Here is a 26,547-nt window from a genome sequence, read left to right as displayed (position 1 = left end):
CCTGTCATTAACTAGCTGTGTAACCTCAAAGAAAGTTATCTAAACAATTGAGGGTTTCTATTAACTACAGGATGTGGTTAATACACACCTCAGGATTTGGAATGTTTATCAGTGTGTCTAGTACATGGGAAGTTGGAAATAAGTTTCTACAACTTCAAGTATGGTAAATCATGACTCTGGGGCCAAATCAAACCACTAAAAGTTATTTTAATAAATAAAATGCAAGGAAACCCAGCCACAGCCATTCATTTACATTTTATCTAGGGATGCATTGCTCTACAATGGCAGAGTCTAATAGTTACAACAGAAATTACAAGGCCCTCAAAGCCTAACTTTACTATCTGGCTCATGACAGAGGCAGTTTGCCAATTCTGTCTGCAGCTCATCAAATACTGTATTTCCAAAAGTTAAGAGACACTTTTTATTCTTTATAGCAACTTGGTCTTCATAGCATCTGCCTCAGATATCATGACTGGAAATCCTTCTCCTCCCTGAGGCCAGCACCTTCTGGGTACTCTGCAGAAACAAGGCTTCAACGGAACACCCAAGGCTCTAGATATATTCCAAGTCAAAGGAGCCCACATCTTAGTTGCTAAGCCAGCTGTGCACTTGAGTTCCAACAGAAACAGTATTCACTGGAATCTTAGGACCAATTAGGATCGTAGTCAATCTGCCAGGGCCAAGAGTTCTTACCAAAAAAGCAGGAACCCTACTTGCCTTGGAAATATCACAAAAAGTAAATTGTGAGACAATGTAAAACCATGAGGCACGGCAATTTTAAAAATCTGAATTAATGCATGAAACCAAGCTGTGACCCTGTAAGGAACGTGTCCAACTGGCATGCAAAGGATGAGCTGAGGGTCTGCAGAGATACTGATGTCCTGAGCTGTGGACCATCATAAGGCAGAGTTGAGGTCAGGGCCCAGCACATGCTTTATTTCTCCCAATTGCTACACAAGTATTTTCATGTCTGTGCACAATAAAAATTACTTGCCCTAAGCTTTTCTGCCTTTTCTTCCATCCCTCTTATGTACCTAGAAATATGTTACCTATGGTCTCTTTTTCCTACAAATGTCTCAAACTAACCCCCATATCACTGCCACTGCAGGAGGTAAATTATTAAACTTCATTTGAATCACTGCAAGAGTCTCAGCCAGTCTTCTCCACCTTAGGATAGTCAGTAGTAAACAGCTGCTTTCATTCTAGTCTTCTGCTTTTAAAAAGGGATCAAAAGAAACCACTGCCAAAAGAGTAAGACTCTTTCTGGCTCTGTGATGGGGCTCTTGCTGCATTTCTATCTTTTTCTCCAATGCTACAGACCCTACTATACCTTATAAGCTTCAGAAACTGGGGCCCACTGATGGTCATTTCCAAGGGCTGTCCTTCCCCTGTTGGGTAGGACAGTCTTCCTACCCAACTCAAGCCCTGGAAGCTCCTGTTTGGGAAGATCACCCATAAGAACCTTCTCCAGTATCACACACACAGAGAACTGTCTTAACTTCCATCAGGAAATTCTCACTCTTCTCCACACTTCCATGTTTTCACTGTCATCAGTCTGTCTCACTCACTAAGCTGGGAGGTCCTCAAATACTAGTGCCAAGTATTTATTTACCTTTATAGCTACATCATCCTGAGCTCAGAGCCCAACACATGGCTGATACTCAATAAACCCATATAAAATAAATGTTTATGGAACCCCATGAAAGCTCTGTGTGAAAAAAAGATTTAAGTAACTCAGGGTGTCTCTGAGGCCATTTGGAAAAACAAACATCACCACCAGAAAAAGCCACCTCCATCTCCACAGTGTCCTCTTATGATGAAAGGGATCCTGGAACAGGCTCTTGCCAACTTAGCTGCCATCAAGTGTAGCAGAGCTGGAGGAGAAAGTGCTCTTCAGAGCTCTCCAGCACTAAAAAAGCATCCAGACTAAGAATTTCCAGGGTGGACGGAACACACAAGGAAAAGTCAACCTCAAAATTAACAAAATGGTGTCAAACACAAGCAAAAATGTGGTTCACTAAAGCATCTGCTACAGATTTCTTTCTGATGCTTTAGGAAAAACATGAGGCTCCACTGGTTTTTGTTCTTTCTTTTCTGGGTGCCCATAGGCAAATCTATGGACAACAATGCTAATGTATCACAGATTTCACAGTACAGGTAAGATTTTTTTTTTCTTCTTTCTCAAAGAACTGGTTACTACTTGATTACTTAAGATGCCACAAACTGTTTAATGGGTGGTTTCTTGGTTTTGACCGACACTCATCATCTCTCCCTAAGAGAATTCTCCACAGCTCAGAGGCCATCAAGAGGCAGCCTTTTACACTCAGGCCAAATCTTGGGTGGTTGCTCCAGACTCAGCCCTAACATCTTTGGTATCGGCTAGTTTTCCTGTGGATTGTTTCTCACATCCCTCCCGTGCTCTGTCCCTTGCTTCTCACTAGTTGATCTTTATCACTCTGAGCAAAAGCTAGGCTAGGACCAAGAACTAAATAAGCATATGGCACTTGGGAAGGAACAATACATAGTACAGGAAAGACAGGCCTATTTGGAGAAAACACAGAAGCTATGGTGGGTCGATGTACCCACGAAGCCATGCCTGAGTTTACAAACACAAACCCAGATATCAACAATTTGAACAGTTTCTTCAGTAATTAGTTATTAAAAGCCCCTGTATTTAAACAGGTGTGCTCTCCAGGACAGAGAGAAATCAGCAGGAGAGGATAAAGGTATGAGATGTCAACAGAAGGCAGGAGGAGACCTCATGTGATCTTAATGTCAGAAGGTGTTTGATGTCAGTGGGCAGCAGTTGCAGTTTGGCACCTGCATGTTTTTAGAGCCAGGTACTCTAAGAATCATCTCTCCGATCCTCTCAAAGTCTGATATGGTAGATTATTACTTTTCCTCTCCAAGTAAGGAAACTAAAGATCAGGAAAGTTATTCTAGTAACTTGAAAAGATGTAGGTACTAAGAATAAGACAGGATTTGAATTCAAATCTGCCTTCCTGGATATTACAAAGCTAAGTAGGTAGAATTTTTCCATTAAGGCAGTAAGAAGGAAAAGGAGTCAAGGGTCCATGGCTGAGATCTGAGGAATATGGTTTGCCAGACAGGCAGGAAAGTCTGTGAGATTCTCATCTCCAGTTAACCAGCAAAACACTGGAAGTGAAGCTGCGGCTCCAGTGATAGAGCTCTAGCCTTGAGCACAAAAGCTCAGGGACAAAGCCCAAACTCTGGGTTTAAGCGCCAGGACCAACACAAAAAAGAAAAGAAAAGGAGAAGGCAAACAAGGTCAAGTTCACCTGATACAGGTGTGTTTAAGATTCACAGCTACCTCTTTCAAAAAAGTCGCTTATGCTGAGCCTCTCCTACTTGTATATATTCAAATGCTAATCTATACATGAGTGTACATCAAATGCTAATCTATACATATGAGTGTGTATATATATACATATCTATTCAAGTCTAAGTGTACACATCTGGCTCTAATAAAAACTGCCTAAAAGAAAAAATTGTAAATTATGGTAAAATGTTCTCAATAAAGGAAATCCCTATTGACTTTTCACTAAAGAGATTAAAGCCTGTAATCATTTTTTTGGTTGACACAAGGGGAGATTCCAAGCATACAATGTATTTTTCTGATGCTTATAAAAGATCCTCAATATCTGAGTATTTCAGCCAAAGTTGTTGTGAAACACTATACTTGCCAAGATAGAATCCAGGCTCTATTCTCACACAGGCTATATTCTCCATAACTAGGCACCATGACCATCCTTGGAGTCCACTTGTGGCTAACCGGGGTTGTCTCACAGCCAGTGAGTGCCCTCACATGCAGTTCACATAGTGAGACTCTGTTGCACAGGATACACATTTCTGGTGTAATAGAGTCCCAAGTATAAGCTATCTACCTCATCTGGTACACATCCAAGTAAATAACAATCTATTTCAATGACAGGAAAATAATGGCTGTGTCATCCCGACAATATGTCTGAGTGTGGTTTTTATAAGCAATGTAAGGGATGCTCAAGAATTACATGATACAAAGGCTTCTACCCCAACTGACCTGACCACTTTTCTGCAAAAAAACAGCTCTGTGGCTGCTCTTCCACACAGCTTCAAACACAATGCAAATGTCTTTACTTCCACCAGAGTTTTGTTCTTGATGCTTGGGGAACAAATCTGGACCATTTTAGAATATGTCTCCATCAGCTTCACAACTCCTGGTCTTTCATTTCCATAGAGAGCACTTAGGAGCACCACAAATTACCCAGGCAGGGCACCGCCAGGCATCCTACCTTTCTGCTTTTTGTCTTTTCTGCCAAGAACCATCGCTTTCTCAGACCTTTTCATTGCCATCATTAGTTCTGGGAGCTGCCTTCCTTGGCAGAGCAATTACACACACACAGCATTTTAATCACTTCACACGAATCATGTGCAAACCAAGAGAAGATGAATAACTCAAGTAGCTGGTGGCAGAGCTAGAATTGGAACCTGCTGTGCTATGCTGCTTTCATGTCCTGTTAACAGGGAACAAAGCCTCGCAGGAGGGCAGAGTGGAACATCAAGATGACACATGCCTGCCAGAAAACACAGATCTGAGAGTGGAATCCCACTGGAGGGCATCTGGCTGGGGATAAAGAACCAAGGAGACCTACATCGTGGAAATCCATTTGTGGCCACTAAGTCAGATGAAGGAAGACAAAGATGGGTTCGAAGACAGAGGAGCACAAAGAAACTGCAAACTCTACATTCCTACATTTTACAGCCTCCATCTCACTGAAATTGTCCTTTCCCTTAGGGTGTAGTCAGTTTAGAACGCTGGAACAAAAACACTATATAGTTGGCATGTAAAACAACTTATTTTACATGATCCTGAAAGGTCCAGGATCAAGGTGCCAGTACATCTAGTACCCAAGACAAGGTCTCATTGTATCCTCCCCTGGCCAAAGCAAGGGCAGCTCCATTTCTCTCCTAAGAGGAAAAGAGGGTGCTGAACCCATCAGAGGTTTCTGAACACTTGAGTTGACCTGAACCTCATCACAGAAAGCCCACCTGCCAATGCTAGGCAACTGGAGTTTAAAGATTTCAGTGTGGAAATTTTTTAGGGAGCGTAAACATGCAAGTGTTTGTAAGAGAAGTGCAGTACTGCATTTCTCCAATGAGCAAATACCTTCAATCCGCCTAAGCATCTATAATGGAAAATGGATCCAAGCAATGTGACCATGATTGGGACAAAGATTACGTATCTGTTAGGACCTTCGTGTCTCAAGGAAAATAGAGTCTCCCAAGTTCCTGACTCAGGGCGGAAACTTTAGTTCTCTAGGCTTTTCAAAAAGGGAAGTCAGTAGTCATACATAGGACCTAGATAGGACCAGCAAGGAAGACATCCTGGTGAAGAAAATGACAAGAAAATCACACCTCCCTGAAAGAGCTTTCCTAAATGGTATATTTCAGAAGTTCTGCAAAAAGAAAGGATGATATGAGTGACACAGCTTGCTACTCTAGATGAGCGCCATTCCAAGCAAGGCTTGCTGGGCTCAATGCCTACTGTCTTAGTAATAAAGACGCTGGTGAGACACTCTAGCTTTTCCTGATGAACACCTTTCTGTGTTCACCTTAGTTTCTCATTCCTGGCTTTGTACATCCTTGTCCCTCACAGCTTGGAAGACAGCCAGTCACACACACACACACACACACACACGCGCGCACGCGTACGCACGCACGCACGCACGCACACACACACACACTTCACAACAAATTTGAGGATTCAAGCAGGAACAACTGTCCTCTCATCTATTTCTACTTTACGTGTAAACGTTCATTACAGTTAGGCATAGATAAAACGGCCTCCAAGGGCTCCTGTGTTTCCCTGAATCACAGATGATCAAAACGAGATTTCCACCACCACTGACCTGCGCCCCCACCTCTTTTCTTTGAGGGAACACATTCATTTCTGAGCATGGCCCTGGGTTTGTTCCAGCCGCCATCTGACACCACCACAGGGTGCAGCTGACACTGCTGAAAAGTGTGACTGGATAAAACCTTCAGCCATCATTAACTGCAGGCGGCAGGAAACGGGCAGCAAAACCTTGAAAAGCCGAAGAAAATGAGAATGTGGCAAGAGCACAGGAAAGCAATGAGAGGCTACATCAAGCCCAGTCCAAAGAATCCTCCCCCTTACTCACTGCCTGATGACAACAAAACCCTCAGAGGGATGTTGAATCTTAATCTAAAACACCCAGGTCTCTAGACAGAAGGAGGTATCTAGAGAGATACAAAGGTAGCATTACATCTAAATTTTGCATGTGTCTATTACTATTTCCAACCAATCTCATGTAGCTAATGGATGCAGAATTACTACAATCCTGCTTAATCTAACAGTTTCATGCCTGTGCCCCATCGCCAAGATAAAGAAAGTAACTGGATCCTGAAAAACATGATTGGATCCTGTTTTCAGGAATCCCAAGGGGGAAACAGACAAAGACCAAAATAAAGACAGGACTCTTGCAGGACCAGAACAAAGAAATACAGTACAAGGCTAAACACAGACAAAGGAAGATATAAAGCCACATTGAATAAAAGGAGATGAAGGTCCACTCTGAGAAGATCTTGACCTATGGCATAAGGAAGAGAATGAGCAAAGAGGAAGGGTAGCAGTAGGGCTGGTTTAGGACACAGAAGTAATTTGGGGAAAAAAAAGTCTTTTCAATAAATGGCTCTGGAACAATTGGTATACATATATAAAGTAACAGACTCAGACCCCACCTCACACCATACACAAAAAAATTAACTCAAAATGGACCACAGACCTAAGTATAAGAGTTAAAGCTATAGGACTTTCAAAAGAAATATGGAATACATCTATGTAGCAACAGATTAGATAATGGCTGTTTAGCATGACATCAAATAAAGACAAAATATTAAATCTGACTAACAGAAAAATATCAAATCTGTCAGGTGCTGGTGGCTCATGCTTAGAATCTTAGCTACTCAGGAAACTGGTATCTGAGGACCATGCTTCAAAGCCAGACAAGGCAGAAAAGCCTGCCAAACTGTATTAACCCCCAAAGAGCCAGAAAGATGCGGCTCAAGTAATAGAGGAGTAGCCTCCAGGCCCTGAGTTCATCCCAATACTAACACTATAAATAAATAAATAAATCTTGTACTCAGTATTATTAAGAGAGTAGAAAAAGAAGTCAGAGGATGGAAGAAATTGATGAAGAACTTGTGCCCAAGTATAATACTTATAATTTAATAAAGCTACAATAAGATGCCATCTATATGTGGAGATATTGTTTACAGGTACTAGGACAGCTATTATGTACAAAGCCAGACAATAACAAGTATTAGCAGATGCAGAGAAACTGGAAACCTCATTCTTAGCTGCTGCTGATGCAAAGTAATAGTTATTGTAGAATAATCTGACAACCTTAAAAGTTTAAACAAAGAGATACCATATGACCCACTAGTGCCAGTACTCAGAATCTACCCCCAAACAAACGAAAATATGCATGCCTGTAAAAGTGCATATACAAACATTCATAGCAGCATTATTCATAATAGACAAAAGCGGAAATATCCCAAATGTAAACTAAAACATGGCTAATGAAATTACAGTAAATACAAATATTATTTAGCAATAAAAACAGAACAAAATATTGAATACTACTATAATATGGGTGGAACACATTCCCTTTAAAAAATAAAAACACAAGAGACAATATATAAGATTCTACTTATATGTAATGCTCACAACAGGCAATCTATAGACAGGATGCATGGGGCTAGAAAATAAAAGAAGAGACAAGGAATGATTTCTATTTAGTACAGGAGTTCTTTGTTTCTAGGTAAGATGTAAAATGTTCTAAAATTAAACTATGGTAATTGTTGCACAACTCTGCAAAAATGCGAAAAAAGCAGTGAACTCTAAACTTTAAATAGATGAGTTGTGTAGTATATAAATTCTATTTAATAAAACATTTTTAAATACAGTGAAATAAGTCACAGTGGAAAAATATATAAATTTAACTTCAGAAAATTAAAAACTTCTGTGAGTCATAAAACATTATGACCTAATTAAGTGGAAAATGAACCCGGAAAATATTTTTGTAACATACATGACTGATAGTCTTAAAAGAAACAACAATGAAGGTTGTGACAATTCAGTAAAACACATACTAAAGGCCAACTACACCCCCCCAAAATCCCCAAAATAAAATAATTACAAATCATCGGTAAGTATGTGGTGATTCATTCTGTGTTTATCCAAAGCAGGATTCAACTTTTGTAGTCTATCTGATGAAAACAAACAGACATCTTTCGATACTAATGTACATTAGAATGTTCTTTCACTATTCTTTACTGAGTGGAAAACAAAAAGCCTCTTTTACTTGTTCAATTCTAGGGAGGACAGGTGAATACATGGTTTTTATTTATGTACTAAGCAAGAAGTTGGACATAGTGGAACATATCTGTAATCTCAACACAGGGAGGCTGAGGCAGGAGGATTGAGAATTTAAAGTCATCCTGGGGGTACATAATGAGATCTTGTCTAAAAGAGGGAAGTGAGCAAAAGAACAAGAAAGACAAAAGTAGTTGTCTTTTAAGGGTATGGAAGGAATTGTAAAAACACACATTTTTGTTGTTGGTGATTGTTATTTTTTATCTTTTAAGAGATGAAGTCTTAAAAAATAAAGACCAGACTTCAACTTCTTAGCTCTAGTGATCTCCTCCTCTCTCTAAATCCTAAACGGTTAGGACTGCAGACAATGCACCACCACCCAGCAATTGCGTATGTTTTTAATGGATTAGAAATATTATTTCTAATGATTGGAAAATAATGATAAATAAGGCTGGTGCAGTAGTACACACTAATGCAGAGATGTGAGGATACTAGTTTAAGTCTAGCTCAGACTTCTTCACCACAAAAGAAAGAATTCAGTGAGATATTATTTCACAAACAAGCTATGCATGGTGTTGAATGTCTTCAATCCTAGTTATTTGGGAGTCAGAGGTAGGAAGATTATGGCCCAAGGCCAACCTTAAGCAAAAAGCAGATATCCTGCCTGAAAAATAATTAAACAAAAATAAAATTAAATTAAAAAAAACAATTAAGCAATTGGAATATGACTTAAGTAGTACCTCAGTTTAAATCCCAGTACCATCAGAAAATAAAGAAACTAAGGGCTCATATGTATGTATTTTTCCTCACTGGAAAGGATTTTTCTTGATTAGTGATGTACAACAGAGAATCAATCAGGAAGTTTAAAAAAATCCCACTACTCATGCCATCCCTCATTAAATCATAATATCTAAAAGGAAGATCCAAGCTGGCTCATGCCTGAAATCCTAGCTACTCAGGAGGCTGAGATCTGAGGATCTCAGTCTGAAGTTAGTACAGGCAGTAAAGTCCTGGTGAGACTCTTATCTCCAATTAACCATTCAAAAACTGGAAGTAGCACTGTGACTCAAGTAATAGAGTGCTAGCCTTGAACAAAAGGGCTCAGGGACAGGGTCCAGGCCCTGAGTTCAAGCCCTACCACCTACAAAAAAAATACAAAAACAAACAGCGAGGTTCCAGCATTTTGGACTCCAAGGTCCTCCAGCTTAAAGTGGAGCAAACATACATACCACTTATATGTGCAAGCATATGCTTCAAGCAGAATGACAGAAAATTCACAATAATGCACCGTAAAAATTATCTGCACCTTGGAGAACACTATCATACAACACTATAGCCTCAAAACATGTCCTTGATAAAGGTCAGATCTCAACTGTGGTCCTCAGTGCTTGAAGTGAAAGCAAAGACTAGAACTAGCTGGTTCACATGAAGTGTGGTTATATATTTCTGTATTATTCACCACCTCAGAAAAAGCCTCAGAGATGCATGTGCCTAGCCTTTGGGCTGTGCATGAGACCAGACACAAACATCATTTAGAGCTCTCGTGTCCATCAAGTACAGACAGAAACTATGCTGGCAGAGCAGGAGAACAAAGCTCCACCAACAACTTGTACAAACTTGGGGTAAGTTCCATACTGATTGCAGGGCTTTTGTGTTTTTATTCAAAGAAGCCTGGACAGAGTACTCTAGGGACCTTCCCAACTCCAACAGGCCTATGATCCTCCATGGTGTCTGTAAGCATTAAAGACTGTAGTTACAGATGCAACTGGAAGCCAGCTGAGTGTTTTTCTGACCATGAACTTGATCTGACTCAGCTGTGGAAAAGCCCCTGACACTGTATCCTGGAAGAAAGAAAATGGAAACTGTCTGAGATGTGCAGACAGCTGGGAAGTTCAAAAGAGAAGGGTTACAGAAAGACCTCTTAGCCTCTTCAAGGTCTCAGTAGGCCCCAGTGAGGCCTGACAAAGCGGCTACCAGCACCATCCACTTAGATGGTTCCCAGAAGATGATAACTTAAAAAAAGAAAAGCCTCTCAAAGAATGCTGGAGGGAGTATGAAATCAATACAGGCTTTCTGGAAAGCAACTAGCTTATGTACCAAGGTCCTTTACAAATGCAGGCCATTTCGTTCAATAATTCCACTGCTGGGAACCTTCCATCTTTAATGAGATATTAGAAAATGTGTATAAAAATTAGCAGATAAAAGCATTCCTATCAGGAATGGGCTTCACAGCAATGTGAATGTACTTACTATTAAACTGTATGCTTTTAAAACTGGTTAAGAGGTAAATTTTATGTTATGTATTCCACAATTAAATTAAAAACATTCCCACCAAAAATTTAATGGTGAAAAATAAGACATCTCAGTCCATGCTGATTCTTGTTTGGGTTTTAGAAAGAGAGTCTTGTGTATCCAGGCTGGCCTCAAACTCACAAGCTTCCTATTTTAGCCTCCCTAGTTCTGGGTTTATAGATGTGAGCTATCATGTCTGGCTATGATTTCTTTCTAAATGAAAAATGTCCAAACTGGATTAATTTTAAAATCAATTATAGAACACTGAAATATAGACAATAAATACCAAAGAAGGTGGGGATTGTTTGGGATGCAACTGTGCTAGTAAAAACACAAGGTTATATATAAGGGTTATATGTGGTCTCAAGTGTAGGTAGATTTCTTTAAAATGATGAGGGAAAACAAAAGACTAAAATGCCATCAGTAGTTCTCTCAACAACAGGATTTGCAACTTTTCTATTTTCTATTAAGAACTTTTCTAATTTCTATTAAGAAACACTCTTGCAGATGGGGGAAGGGAGTGCTTGGGCAGACATTAATTCATTGTCTAAGAACCAAACAGAGAAGATGACTTCCACTTCACAGCCTGTCTTAAAGAAACAGATGGCAGGAAGGGTTTTCAAAATGGTTCCAGCAGTTCTCAGCTATGAGATGAACTTATAACTAGGGGCTGAGCAGAAGTAGAATGGTCCCTGCTCTCCAGCCAGTACAAGTCATCTCCAAGATCTAAAGTGTTTCCGATTTTGGAATATGTGCATACACAAATCAAAATGTGAAGTTTATTTGTTTCACATATGTCTTACATACATGGCCTGAAAGTAATTTTATACAACATTGTCAGTATGCCTGTCTCCTCACCGTGACTTATCACATGAGATCACAGCAGAAATGTCAAGTCAGTGTTCAGAATGCTCAGGTTCTGGAGCACTTCAGTTAAATATTTTCAGATTAGTGACATTTAACGTGCATCATATGCTTGTCACCGCTTTCTGTTGCACCCATCACAGTATTTCAAATAGTTGCTTTCTCATGCCTGACCTTTGGATTATTTCATAGTAGACACAAAGTGATTTTGGAAAAGGAATGCAAATATAAAATAATTAATATATGGCTAACAAGTAAACCAGAAAATGGTCTTTTCTCTTCTGAAAGATAAAAGGGGGAGAGACTACAAATACTGATGAATTCCTAATGCAAAAAGGCTTACAACTGCCACAGAACTACTTAAATGGGTGCTGGTTCTTGTTTTCATTACCAGAAAATAGATTTTCCATTTATGAAAAAAATTAATTGAAACAATACTCAGAAAATGGAATCTTCTAACTGGCATGCAAATAAAAACAAATACAAATACAAATAAATGGGGGGAGGGAAGGCAGAAGAAGGATAAATGAAATAACTGGCAGGAAGTATGGCAAGTACTGCTTGTACTGTTCCAAGTAATTTATTATAGGGGATTATAGTCTTTGCTTCTTCCTAGAATAATTCTAGTTCCTGACAGTTTCTAGAATAGCATCAATTAGTGAAGAATTTCCAGCCAAACAGGTAAAATAGTTTGGTAGGAGTTTTTTTGTATGTACTGTTTTTGAGATAGGGTCTAGCTTTGTAGCCTAGTCTGGCCCTAAACTTAGGATTCTCCTGCTTCAGCCTCCTGAGGCTTGGTGTTTTTGTAAAGTGGCTAAGAGAGAGGGTGAGAGGGAGGGGAGATGAATTCTACATTATAAATCAGAACAAAAGTTACCGAGGTTAGGCTGGGTACCAGTGGCTTATGACTGCAATCCTAGCTACTTAGAAGCTGAGGTAAGAGGATTGCAGTTTGAAACCAACCCAGGCAAAAGTGCACTGAGACTTTTATATTAAATTAACCAACAAAAAGCTGGGGTGACAGTGAGGGGGCTCAGGCAACAGGAGTGGCTGGATACCTTCTGGGAACTGCAGACCCTGTACTTAAAATTATGCATCACTAATAGCAACAGTGCTAGCTTTTAAAATAGACAGGTATTTTTAGATCCAGTGTACATTTACAGCCATATGCCAATGTTTGGGTTTTTTTAAACAGACAGGTGGAACATTAGGGCTCTGGATACTTTACCAACAACATGATTTAAGCAAAAATCTGTGTGTTAAACACCGCCGGAAAAAAAATACACCATTTAATGCATTCGAATCATGGCTATTTCTAAGAAAGCACCCTTAACTTTTCAAATTAAAATTACTAAGACAATGATGCCAAATTACCACTATGAGACACTAATTTGCTGCACAAATTTGGGTAGCACCAAGACCTGCTTTGTTAGAGATTAATCTGCTTAGTTAATTTTATCACTACTTGGAACAAAACCATCTAATATGAAAGATTTTTTTAAAGGTTAGATGATGCAGAATGACTTGTTAATCCTTCATATTCAAAGGTCAAGCAAAGAACTTAGCAGAAATCTCATTCTTATGGAGAAAAACTAGGATATTTCCTCAAAATAAAGTTTCAAAAAAAATCTAAAACTGGTCTGAGCATATAAAAAGACCATGAGTACTTCTTCACTCACATACCAGAAGCCCCCAGGAAACCCTTCTGGACATTTCTCAGTCTGGCCAGACCATTCACTGGCATCCAAAGTCCCACTAAATTTGTTAAAAAAATAAAATTACACCTGAAATGACAGTGCTACCCACACACTGTAGAGTCTCTAAGGTATTCAACAGGACTCAGGTCCAAGCAACATCAAGTCATCTGCAGTAGCAGATAATAGAAGGGGACACCGTCCAAATGTCATAGCTCTGTACTTGGCCTTACCTTCAATTGAGCCCCCTTGGGGGATATTATAGGTAGGTTCAGCATTTGTCTCTATTTTACATAGGTAAGACATCAATGCCTGTACCAAGCACAGAAAAAAAAAAACCTTTTAATAATACTTGTGAAAGCAGTGTTAGGTCTGCCCAGAACAGCCTTTCCTCCCTTCCTCTTTACCTGTCTGAAACCAGTAATCACTGGACTGTCAATCACCTGACTGTGAGTCAGCAAAGGACCCCAGACTCTGAGGTCACTTCATCTGCTGAGGTAATTTCCTGAGCCGCCCTGGTCACATCTCCCAGGAATAGTGAGAGGTTCCCCATGCTCTGAAATCACTTCCACATCACCCCTGGTCCTGCTTCCTGCCTTTCCCTATATAATCTGGCTTAACACAAGTCCCCTCTCTCTCTTTTCTCTTCTTCCTTCCTCTCTGTTTCCGCACGCCTCCATCTTGTGCAGGCAGGCAGTCTGCTCTCCCCCCAATAAACTCTTTTCTGCCTGAACCATGTGGTGGGTTTCCTTTCCAGCAGACCTTATTCACAGCAGCATTTTACTGAGGTGTGGGTGTCAGGACCACTGTGGTGGAATTTTGCATCTGAGGAGAGAGAATGAGTTCACCTGTGAACACAACATGGGTAAGAGGAAATATAGCCAACCAACAGGATAGATATCAATGGATAGAAAATTATAAAAGGTTAATTATAAAAGGTTAATTATAAAAGGTTTCTGGGGAGAAAGAGGGGATTTTGGCTAACCTGACGTAAGAGATGCTTTGCTAACAATCAATCCTGAGGGGCATTTAGTAAAAGGATGAGGAAACTAATTAGAAGTGGGGAGCGGGGGTGGGGTTTGGGGAGTTCCCTTCCTAAATTGATGTAGCAAGTTTCTTTGTTAAAACTGGATCTTTTACAACAGAATGTAGATAAGACTGGGAGATGGTTCAGAAGCCAAACATTTGTTGAAAATGTGTTCATATGAACACTAATAACTTGAGGAGGGAGAACAAATGACTCAACTAATAAAGAGAAGGTAAGATGCAGTGTGTAAGTTTTAGAAAGTAGATTAGTTCCAGCCAGGGTGAGTTAGCAAGAGAAGTACTGTGGGAACTAGGATCTGAAGACAAGACTTCTGACAGAGATACAGCAGTGCAGAGGGCAAACGGAAGAAAGGACATTCCAGGAATTTCCCCCAAATACTGATAAACAGGTCAAATTCCTTGGCAGAGGAAATCACTTTGTACATACCAAAAAGGTTTCCAAGTCCCAGCTAAGGATTTGACTGTAAACAAAGTGGTCCAAACCAAGAAAGTTCTAGAACAATAAAAAATTTTGGAAATTCACCAAATTCACAGCACTATTTCTTTTTCTCTCTTGTTTTTAGTACTGGGATTAAATTCAGCCTTGAGCCATGTCTCTATCCCTTTCTGCTTTCGTTATTTTTCAGCTGGTATCTCTGGGCTTTTTTTCTTACCCTGTGCCCCAAATTCTCCTATGTCTTCCATAGAGCTTGGATTATCGATGTGAGCCACCACAGCCAGTTCAGCACCATTTCCAACATTCATTGCTTTAAGATTTTTCCCTCTTAACTTTACCACACACTAATTTCAAGTATCCAATAAAAGATTCACAAATAATGCATGTGGAACTAGATTAAGAGGATACTGATTAATTTTACATCCCAGGGCACATTTTAGGTGATTCTGAATATGTTTGTATGTACTTGAGAGGAAAAAAAAGAAAAACTTGGAAAGGCACATGATCAATAAGGTCCCAAATTATTCTGTATTTTGTAAGCAAGTATTCAGCAAATGTGAAAGAATTATCAAACTATTATGTTTCCATGTAAAGGTTTTCCTCATACCTGAATCAATTACACCCCACCCCCACCCCGCCCCCAGTAACATTACGTGTAAAAAGTTGATGATGGTAAGGCAAGCCAAAATACTTCATGGAGTGATCCATGAGCTCCTAGTCTCTGTCCCAATACAAGTCCAAGTTTCACAGGAAATTTTTATAGTTATTCAAATGCTATATCAGAGTATATAATATTTGGTAGCAATAAGCAGATGGGTATCAAAACTAACTTATAACTAAATAATTAATTTCCTTTAAATACACCTAGAAAGACTCCCTAGTGCTTAATTAATTCATCAGCAAGCAATCTACAAAAGTGATACCTAACATTATTACTGGTAACAAGAACTTGAATCTTGGGCTAGAGGCATGGCTCAAGTGGTAAAGAGCCAGCCTTGCAAGCAAGGGAGCAAGCTCACTAAATTTATAGCCCTGATTTCAACCTCTACTACCAGTTTTTTGGGTTTTGTTTTTTATTTTATTTTTTTAAGAATCTTTGTGAAAGTCTAGGCTAGGTGGTCTAAAGAAAAGACTTTTGCTGCTCTTTGAAAATTCCAGGTTTCACAACATTGTTATTGAAAAAAACATATCTAATAAAGGTTTTCATTATTCCCATGTACAGAACCAAAAAAAAAAGAGACAAATTATTGAAATAATGTTTTAAAGTATTCTTCCATATATAGGAAAAGCTGTCTTTTTAATCAAAGTGGGTTGCTTAAAAGTTCCAGCTTTGGCCTGCAGGCTTGGCTTTTGTTGAGTATTCTAAAACAATATCAGCAAGTACTGAAAGGAAAAGAAGAGATGCTTTGGGATAAGGAAGGATTTATGAAATATAAGTTTGTTCTTTAACTGGTTTTTCTAAAATGGAATTAAGGCACACCTCAGAAGACACACCTTTGATAGTTCAAGAAATAGCAGAAGAGGCTGGGAAGGGATGTGAAGGGTAAACAAAGGAGGAGGCTGCAATGCTTGGTAAGAAATGTACGCATTATCCTGCCCATGTAACTGTAACTCCTCTGTACAGTATGTTCACAAATAAAATTAAATTAAATTAAAAAAAAAAAAAAGAAATAGCAGAAGATATGGGTATATTTTGAGAATGGGTATATTTTGAAATTGCTTGTATACTGTTCATCTTATTTCAAAGTTTTTAATGGTCACTTTACATAGCATCTTCCCCCTTTCAAACTAGCCAATAGAGAGCAGATTCTGAACCTGAACTCAACCAATCTGAGCAGAGGGGCAGGGCCTGCTTCATTAGGGATAAATACAGAATAGCTTGCCTACTCTGAGTGAGTGCTTGCCAGATTTCTGGCTGATGGCACAATTCTTTGTTTTGTGTCTATCATTGTGACTCTGGTGGTTTTTGGAGCATATATTTATAACATAAAACTCCTTTGAAATTAAATTATGCAAATAAAAACTGATGAATTTTTTAAAGCTTAAAAAATTATTCCAAAAGTTATTGCAAGAAAAAAATTCTTGGATTTAAGTATCAGCCTCATTAACTCATCCTCTCAAGTCCTGGGCTTTTAGAGATTTCTGGTGCAAGCCACCATGCCTGGCTTTCCTGGAAGATTTCTTATGGGGACTTGTTTCAGTTACTTTCAAAACATGTATTACTTAGTAACTAAGAGTTCCTTTAGATACCAATCAGCCCTTTGCTTACCTGGAGATTTTTTGCTTGCTCTTGATTGTGCCAAGTGAGATTGTCTAGGTAGCAAGGGTGAGGACGGCAGAGACATGGAGACACCTTTGGCCAAGCTCACACGATAGGAATCCTCTGCTGTAGGAGGACTGCTCACAGGAGAGTCGCCTCCAAGACCAGGAGGCAGAATGGGAGGAGTCTCTGGACCAAAGTCACCTCCTGGAGAAAAAAAATAATACTTTAGATTATGTCAATCAGATGACAATCAGATACAAATTATTAAAGCTAAATTCTTAGACTATAATTCCCAAACAATATTAGTATAGACTTTCCTTGATTTGTGAATTGAACTCAATGACTAAATTAATCTAGCACTTGAGTCACATTCTCCAGTCCTTTTGTTTTTACTTAGTTTTGGAGATAGTCTCAAAACAACCTGCAACGGGTGAAGTTGAGATCCTTGGCCCCCTGAATAAAGCTGACTTACTTTTCTTCTGCCTTTTCTTGGAAAAATTATTATTTGCATTTCTGTGATTATTAAAGTTGAACATGTGAAGCATGAAAAGAGCTAAAGAAAGTGCAACATCCAAACAGTATTTTGTTATTTAATCATCTGTTGTTGGATATCTGGTTTGTTTCTACCTCTTAACTAATGTATAATGCTGAAATGACATGGGTGTGCAAATATCTCTGATGGCCTTCTTTTAAATTTTTTTTTCCCTGTGAGGAGAAAAAAAAATCAAGATTTACTACTCGAGTATTAGTTAACTCAACCTCTGATCCCTTTCCTGTATTACCATCTGTTCTGACTTCATCCCAAGGAATAGGCTTAGGGATGAAATTAGAGATTAGATCAAGATCAAGTATAAAGTGAATGCTCCAGAAGAAGGTTTGATTTCAGCTAAAGGATAGGGGTTAATCTGGGTATCAATGGAGCAAACTCCAATGCCAAGAGCTGCTCTATATTCTCTCTAAAGAAGGGTATGGGCTACTTCCACATTCTTCCTCAGCAACACCTTCCCTTCTCCCCATCTTCTTTACTACACAAAGCCTCATAAAAACAAACCTTAATCAGCCCCAAACCATTTCAGGACTGGACTATGGCTCACTTACTGTGAAGGTTCCTTTGTATTCTCCCTAGATGACCTAACGGGAAGGCAGCCTACTACAAGAAAATCAAATAATCTAGAGTAGGCAGATCCATCCTCCTAAAATATAGAGGTTACAATTACAGTGTAGAAAGTATTTGGGGAATACAGTATCTTGTCTAGGCTAGACTCTTTGAAACAGTACAGCCAATTCACAAGTACTCATTTAATATGTTTTCTCCCAGTTTCTCCTCCTCTTAATCACATTCCCTTACTCTCTGTACTAAGAAGTAACTGAAGAAGTACAAGGACAGAAGAGAAACCTGTAGATATCAAGCACATAGAATTGGAAAGGTTTTCCAAAAGAAAAACTAGTCTGATACATGCTAACCAACTGGTCTTTTTCCATGCCTTCCTGGCAAGGAAGGAAGGAAGGAAGGAAGGAAGGAAGGAAGGAAGGAAGGAAGGAAGGAAGGAAGGAAGGAAGGAAGGAAGGAAGGAAGGAAGGAAGGAAGGAAGGAAGGAAGGAGGGAAGGAAGGAAGAAGGAAGGAAGGAAGGAAGGAAGGAAGGAAGGAAGGAAGGAAGGAAGGAAGGAAGGAAGGAAGGAAGGAAGGAAGGAAGGGAAAGAAAAGAAAGAAAGAACAACTAGATTCGAAAAAAGGAGAAATACAGGGTGTCTAGCCTATTAGGAATGCTATTCTTTCAGTAAAGAGAATATAACAAATCTGCATCACTGTGCTTGTTTTTCACACTAGGAGTACTGAGGAAGGAGAGTGGCCAGTGCTATAAGCACAGGATACATGTTCAGGCCTCACTAGTAAAGACAACTACAAGGCAGAAAAGCTATCAATAGAAAAGCCATGAGCTCTGCTGTGGTTAAGCTGGCACAGTCAGAAAGGCCATTTCAGTCTCACCTGGACTATGTTTGAAGGGGTGTCAATTTGGGAAACTAGAGATTTTTCACTAGCCAGGTAAGTGGCTCGTGCTTCACACCTGTAATCCTAGCTACAGGGAGCTGAGATCTGAGGATCAAGGTTCAAAGCCAGCCTGGGCAGCAAAGTCCAAAAATTCTCATCTCTAATTACTGTGACTCAAGAGGTAAAATGCCAGCCTTGAGCAAAAGAGCTCAAGGACAGGGTCCAGGCCCTGAGTTCAAGCCCCATGACACCTCCCCCCCCCATTCCTGTGCATGCGCACGGCACAGACACACACACCAAACATGCCCAAATGACTGGCATACAAAGGGAGAAAAAATAGAATTATTAGCAAACTTTCATTGGAATTACAAAACAGAGACATTTATAGCAAATTCTCTAGACAAAAGTTCTGTCCCTGAAGGAGGAAGCCTGCAAGAGTTAGCAAAAGCTCCTGCCTCTGCAGTCCAAGTGAACAGCCCCTGCCTTGGATCTTTACATCTCTCACCCATCTGGTTTCCGTGGGCAGCTCTATAAGATACTATAACCAATACCCAGGACCACAGAAGCAGCCTGGATCCTTGAAGGCCTTCAGCTAGTTCAGGAAGCTTCCCTTTTGGCTACTTTTTTCTTTTTTCCTACCTTTTTGACTACCTTCTTCTTGCCTGTCAAGCAATGAAATGGTTATTAGGGCAAAAGCTGGGGCGGCAACATTAATGCCAACTCCCACTGACATGCAATGTCTATGGCTTTCAAAGAGATTCATGAGTGTAGAGGGAAAGTTGTTTTCTCTGGTCCAACACTGACTTCTCAAAACTAATACCTGCCACCACCTGGTTCTCACATGAAGAATACAAGCAGGAGCTGTGCATACAATAATAGTCAGGTCACCTGATCTGCAGATGTTCCAGAAAGAAACAGTAGTAGAAGACAGAACAAAATGCAAAGAGTTAGGCCATAGCACCACAGAATTATACTCACAGGATGTGGTGGTACCTTAGCCAGACAATGATTTTCCATGTGTTTGAAGAGAGTTAGAATTATCCTCTGGCTATCCTTATATTACCTAAATCACAGATTTGGGTTTGCAAATGGCTGTGGGATGTACAAGGCACAAACTCCCTACCTGCTCAGGAAGACTTCTGACCTATACATAAAAACTGAGCCTTCAAATCCCTAACTATGGATGGAAACACAAAAAAGAAAGGGAAAATACATGTAATAGTTCCAGAAACTGTGTGTGTGTGTGTGTGTGTGTGTGTGTGTGTGTGTGTGTGTGTGTGTGTGTGTGTGTGTGTGTGTGTGTGTGTGTGTGTGTGTGTGTGTGTGTGTGTGTGTGTGTGTGTGAAAAGTTTTGTTATCTTAAATATTTAGAACTCTCTGGCATAGAAGAGAAGAAATTAAGGCACGATGACTGGAGATTTAAAGCATTTCCTAACTACAAATTCTGCCCATAACCATAGTTTGCATCGAGCAAAGCAAATATTTTCATTAACTGCAAATCTGGTAGGGAGGAGTCTCCAAAGCATGCCATAGCCATGAGGACCTTCAGCTTTCTGAGCAGCTGGGTTTCTGCACTTTGATCTTAGGCAGACTGCAATAAAAGTGAGACTTAGAGATGGGGTTTGGAGCATTCTAGTTGAACTTGACTTTGCCATCTCACTATAGTATCTGTCCCAAACATGTTGCTTTGTTTGGTTTTTCAGACACAATTAAACATCCAGTTTCCTTGTATTAAAAAGACACAACGCAGAGAGACAAGTTTTTGAACAGGAGGCATAGAGCATGAAGTGGGTGATCCAGCACCTCACAAGCTGCAGACAGCATTTTGGACCTGTAACTTTAGCTTTAACTTCACAGGGCAGGGTGGGGGTGGGGGTTGAAAAGTCGAAGAAAGCCCAGGGCAACCCAGGATGCCAGAGGAAGAAAGTGAAAATCTCTTCAGGGTATCCACTCCAACAATGAGATACTGGTTCTGGGCAACATGACACTAGAAACTCTCTGGTTGATTTAACACTCCTCAGTAGATGCTTAAAAAGGTTTAAGAGGAATTATAGACGTTTCACTGCGCAACAACCAGCATGGCTGGCACATTTCTTTCAGTCTTGAATAGACGCAGTTTTCTTTTAACTGCAACCTACTTTATTCCCCACCTCAATTCAGTGATGGCAATCACACTTCAATCATCCTTCCTGTTGCTGTAGCAGAAACAGCAGGACAATGCATCCTCTCCAGGGCAGGCAAACTATGCTATCAGGGACCAGGGATTTATCAGGCCTCCCCCTGCTTCACTGGCAGGTGTTTCCCATGGAACACTGACACACCATAGATGATCACATCTACTGAACATGCTTGTATCTGGGAATGCCTCTAGTCCAACCACACTGTCTCACAGACAGGAAGGCAGGCCTGGGCTTGAATAGGAAGTGTGCAAGCTCAGGCTCTCACCATTCCCCCTGTTTAAGAATTTTGCAACATGGGCTGGGAAGGTGGCTCAGTGGTAGAATGCTTGCCTTGCATGCATGAGGCCCTGGGTTCAATTCCTCAGCACCACATAAGCAGAAAAAGCTGGAAGTGGTGCCATGGCTCAAGTGGTAGAGCGCTAGCCTTGAGCTGAAGAGCTGAAGGACAGTGCTTAGGCCCAGAGTTCAGGCCCCATGACTGACAAAAAAAAAAAAAAAGCAGCAAAACAGAGAAACAGAGACGCTCTAAAGTTATAAGGGGTAAATACATTTGGTGAAAAGGTTCTGATGATAAATATATTAGGTTTTTCAAGTTATAGTCTCTGTCATATTCTCTTTCTATCTCTCTTTCTCTTTCTCTCTCTCATACACATACCTAATTTAAAATAATCAATTTTCTGAAGTCCAAAAATAAAAGACCAAAAGAGGCACAGGGCCAAATGGACACTTACAAAGTCTTATTTACTGATAATATATAAAAATTGCATCATACACGTAAAAAAAGTAGAAAAGTCAAAGTTATAACTTCTATAAAAATAATGGCAATGCTAAAGGAAGAAAGTCATCCAGTAAGACATTTTAAAATGGCAGAAAAGGCTTTTGATAATAGTTGTTCTTTATTTTAAGTATGTTTCACTATTACAGACTATGAAAAGGGATTTAAATTTACAATGGAAGAAAATGTAAATCTGAGAGATGACTGTTTAAAGGTGGGCATGCAGAATGGTAAAGTCGGACATTAAAGATTCAAGTACATGGAGTACAGGATTAGAGAAAGCTTTTTATAAAACGAGGGCAAGAAAGGCAGGCAGATGAAAGCAAAAGACTACTTCAGAAAGGATAGAACTGAGAAAGGCAAGGGTGAGCTCAGACATTCAGGTAAATAGGTCTGCAGAGGCAGGAAATAAGATTTCCATTTATCGTGCCATTGAAGTGGCTTGGGAAGGCGGGGAATGAAAGCTTAGAATAGAAAGAGAAAGACGTTCTGTTTATCCAGCTCAGAAAATGGGACCCGTGTGATACATTTAACTAGGGCATTAAGTGTATTACAGCATCTTTTGTGCAGTTCCTGCTTTGAATACACTAATGTTTCTTAAACATATATTCCATTGTAAGGTTTTATAACCACACAACTCATGTATACTTAGAATCCTAGAAAATGGGAGATTTTCTCCATAAGACCCAGCATCATTTCTGAACCCTGAAGAAGGCTCTCTCTGCAACTGAATGTACTTGAGAGCATTTTATGGGGTCTCCTAGCATTTAGGCAGAAATGCTAGTAAATGTATATCTTTAAAAGGAAATTTAAGATACCCACAGCCAAGTAAATAATTGTCAAAAATGTATTCACACAATTGTAACTAATTCCACAGTGATGCCAACCAAGTGGCAAGTAAGCAGTTAGCCCTCAGGGTATGGAATAACCTAGCCAAGAGGAGAAGTTGATCCTTTTGTCTCTAGAAATACTGTCCTTGTGCTACAAGTTACAGAACCAACTGTATAAATGTGCTCTGCCTTGAAGCAGATGAGTAAACAGACTGGCATTTCCTCTCTAATTGTCCAAGTTTTTCCTTTAAGTCATGTCGCCAGGCAATAACTTTCTGTGTCTGAAAAAAGCATCTGACCTCAGACAAACTTCTACCCCCATACTCTATGGAAGAGCACTTTAAGATAAATGCTTTGCTAGATGTACTGTAAGCTGCCAGGACAGGGTGCTAGACACACTCTACATATCTCCTCATTAAACCTTACAAACATCAAGTAGGCAGTATTACTAGCCCATTCTCAGATAAGATACCTAGACACAAAAAGGACCAAGTAACAGACCAGCAACACCAGCAGATGTCTGAGCTGAGTTTGAACTCAGGCATTCAGACCCACAATCCATTGTCTCAGTACTGCTCCCCTTCCAAAGCTGCTGAGACACACTTTCTACATTATGTCATTCAGTATACTTAATAGGGAAAACCAAAAATAGTGTATGTAGGTCTACACACAGTGCTGGGCTGCTGTGAAAAGAAACCTGTTCCCTCATCTATTTTCCCCTTCTGTGCCAGCCTGTTAATTAGTTCCAAGCACTCCTGGAATGCTCCACTGGGGAGGCACCCAGGCCAGCAATCATTAATTTTCTTTCAGTCATACTTTATGCTGTTACCACACAAGTGAAGTGAATCAGAGATGTAGGTATTAATATAAGTCATCAAGCACCTAAATAGTTTGTTTTCCTTCTCCTTTACCTGCATTAACTCACAGTATTTGGGTCTGGTGCTTCTATGGCACCAGAGAAAACCAGGTCCAGACTGTCTTCTTCTGCTAGATGAAGGTGTGGCTAAAAGGTTCATTTGACATATACTCGGAATTCACTCCTGTGCATTTCCTCAGTAGCTCATAGACCCAGGTCCTTAGGCCTTGTAGACTGCACCACAACTTAAAATCCCATGGTTCTGTCAGGCCCAGTGCCCCAACACCTGACCATAGCAGCAGTCCCCAGACCTTCCATTAAGGAAGAAGCATGCATCCCCATACAGGAAGCATTTTTAACTGTTGCAGCTCAGGCCATGGATGTTAAAACTTGCCAAGTGATTCTAGTGTGCAGCAGAGATTGAAAACAAGTAATGCTAGAACACGGTCAAAATCTGGAATGTTTGTGTTCCTACCACAAAGCAAAGAGAGGACAATGAACTTCATCTAGGCATGGTGGTAGCACAGCTGCAATCCCAACACTCAGGAGTCTAAGGGATCATGATTCCAAGTTTGAACCCAGCTTAAGCTACACAGCAAGACCCATCCCCAACAAAAAGAAGAAGAAGAAAAAAAAGAACCTTCAAGGAACTAGCAGCTTCATGAAGCTTAATGAAAGTATTCATTATTCAACATGTACATTCACTGCCTTTTACAAGTAGAAATTTGTGCATGAATGAGTTTATGTGCAGATATGTATATGTATACACATGTGTGTGCACCCTTGTTCATGCAGAGAGCATCTCCAGAAGGACACATGGAACATATCATATAGTGCCTGCTGCTGGAAATAGGAAGTGACCGACTGAGAGCACAAGGAGAAAGCTGACTCTCTGATTATGACTTATAATCTCTCTGTGCATGTATTTCCTACAAATAAAGTTCCAAGGATTAAGCCAGCAGGGCCATACTCTTTGGAAGCTCTGGGGAGAATGTAGTCCCAGCCTTCCTGTGGAGTCATCACTCCAACCTCTACCTGCATCACTGCGTTGGCATCTCCCTCTATGTCCTGTCATTCCCTTTTAAGACACCAGGCATGTACAGTTATTGCTCACTGAATCCAACAGGACCTTTTAACTTATTTTAAATAAATAACATTCGCAAAGTTTGCATGTCCAAATAGAGACACTTTCATAGCACTGTGGCAAAGGTAGAAACTTCAATGTATCTCTTGGTGAGAATACATCTCACCCCATAACACTTTTCCTTCCAACAAATACAGAAGTCAAAAAGCAACATCTAAAGAATGTGAGAGAGGAAACAGCATTACTGAGTCTTGTAAGACTACTAAACTTTACATTATATGTCAGAACAAAAAAATTTCTTGGATACTCCAAAGTTCAGAATATGTTCAGCATATTATCTTTTTGAATAGAAGATAGATTACTTAAGAAGAGTCAAAATTAAGTACTCAATAGGAGGAACATTGTGGTTTAGAAAGAAGGAAAAAGGCAATAAATGCTATAATCCAAGCCTTCTAGCATACAGTCTACTAACTTTCTCCTCCCTCTTCCCATTTGAGAAAATTTTTTTTTGTTTTTCTTTTTTTCTGAACCCTTCACTTCATAGTACAGAAAGAATTTCCTACCTTATCTGGGTGACCTCTTAAAATTATCACTTGGAACTGTTCTGCCAGACCTAATAATGGCTCACATTTTTCATGTGATTAGGATACTGGGCAGAAAAAGTTCTCTGAGCCCACCCACCCTCCAAACAAGCAAAGACAAAATACTACAATGGCTATTTTCACTGCCAAGAAACAAGTTACAGAAAAGAAAAAAGTCAGTTTACCATATGAACAACACTTTAAACCATGTGGAATGAGTATCTAGACAACAGACACCATCTTTTATATGCTATATGACAATAACAGGAATATTATCTACATAACCAAAGGCTTAGAAGGAAATTCAAGGGCCAAGAGTATTGTAGTACAGGGCAAAAAATGAGTGATCACAACATACAAGCTGGATGTGGTGGTATGCTCTTTCGGTAGAATGATAGTGGTCCCAAGGCTGGCCTCAAGCATAAATATCAAGACTAATATGTGAAAAAAAACTACTAAGGGACAAAAAAGAAAGCTAAATAAAATGTGGACAGTGGCTGTTACTTATTTTTTCTTTTGTGGTACCGGGGTTTGAACTGAGGACTTTAGCTATTCTCCCATTCAACAATGGTTATTCTTAAGGTAATGAGAACATGGGCAGGTTTCTCTTTTCTTGTTTTCAGGTGGAATTATATTTTGGCACTTTATTAACTTTTCATGAGATAAAATGCACTTCATTTTCAGTACAAAATGTCATGTCAAAACCAGCTTTACAATGTCGGTGGTGGGGGAGGTGGGGGGGTATGATTGGGTGGGGGAGAGGGGGGAGGCTGGGAAGGGAGGTGAAGGGTAAACAAAGGAGGAGGCTGCAATGCTTGGTAAGAAATGTATGCATTACCCTGCCCATGTAATTGTAACCCCTCTGTACAGTATGTTCTCAAGTAAAATAAAATTTAAAAAAAAATGCACTTCATTTTCTAATGAGCACTTACTTGAAATGAACTTACATCCATCTCCTTTTTATTATAGACCCTGCCCAGCAGAGACCTGTCAGGTTCCAGGGGTTCCTGAGTTTCTGGCTCTTAGTCTTAGACCCTCTAATCATGTTCACTGTTCTTCAACCCAACCAGCTCTGACATGTCTCCACCTTACTGATGTAGGACACTCTTGCCTACTGACTGATCTACAATGAAATTCTAGACTAGCTTCCCCTCCCAAAGGACTGAACTAGAAAAGTCACTAGTCTAGTTGTCTTCACTCAACTTCCCTGCTTCCAACCTCCGATCTAAACCAATTAATGCTTTTCTTAACCTTAA

At 39.9% G+C, this 26,547-nt stretch overlaps 1 protein-coding gene across 5 annotated transcripts in view; it reads right to left on the bottom strand.

Moving 5' to 3' along the window:
• Positions 1 to 26,547, bottom strand: part of Tanc1 (tetratricopeptide repeat, ankyrin repeat and coiled-coil containing 1) — a 229,185-nt gene that overhangs the window by 100,824 nt on the left and 101,814 nt on the right. For all 5 annotated transcript variants that reach the window (XM_042683389.1, XM_042683391.1, XM_042683392.1 and 2 more), the window contains one exon: positions 17,001 to 17,198. In XM_042683389.1, coding sequence (XP_042539323.1) covers positions 17,001 to 17,198 — 198 coding nt within the window. The remainder of the gene's footprint in view (positions 1 to 17,000; positions 17,199 to 26,547) is intronic.

This window comes from Dipodomys spectabilis, unplaced genomic scaffold (genome assembly GCF_019054845.1).
Source record: "Dipodomys spectabilis isolate Male_0828 unplaced genomic scaffold, ASM1905484v1 ptg000081l, whole genome shotgun sequence".
NCBI lineage: Eukaryota > Metazoa > Chordata > Mammalia > Rodentia > Heteromyidae > Dipodomys > Dipodomys spectabilis.
This window is presented reverse-complemented; position numbering and strand designations above follow the sequence as displayed.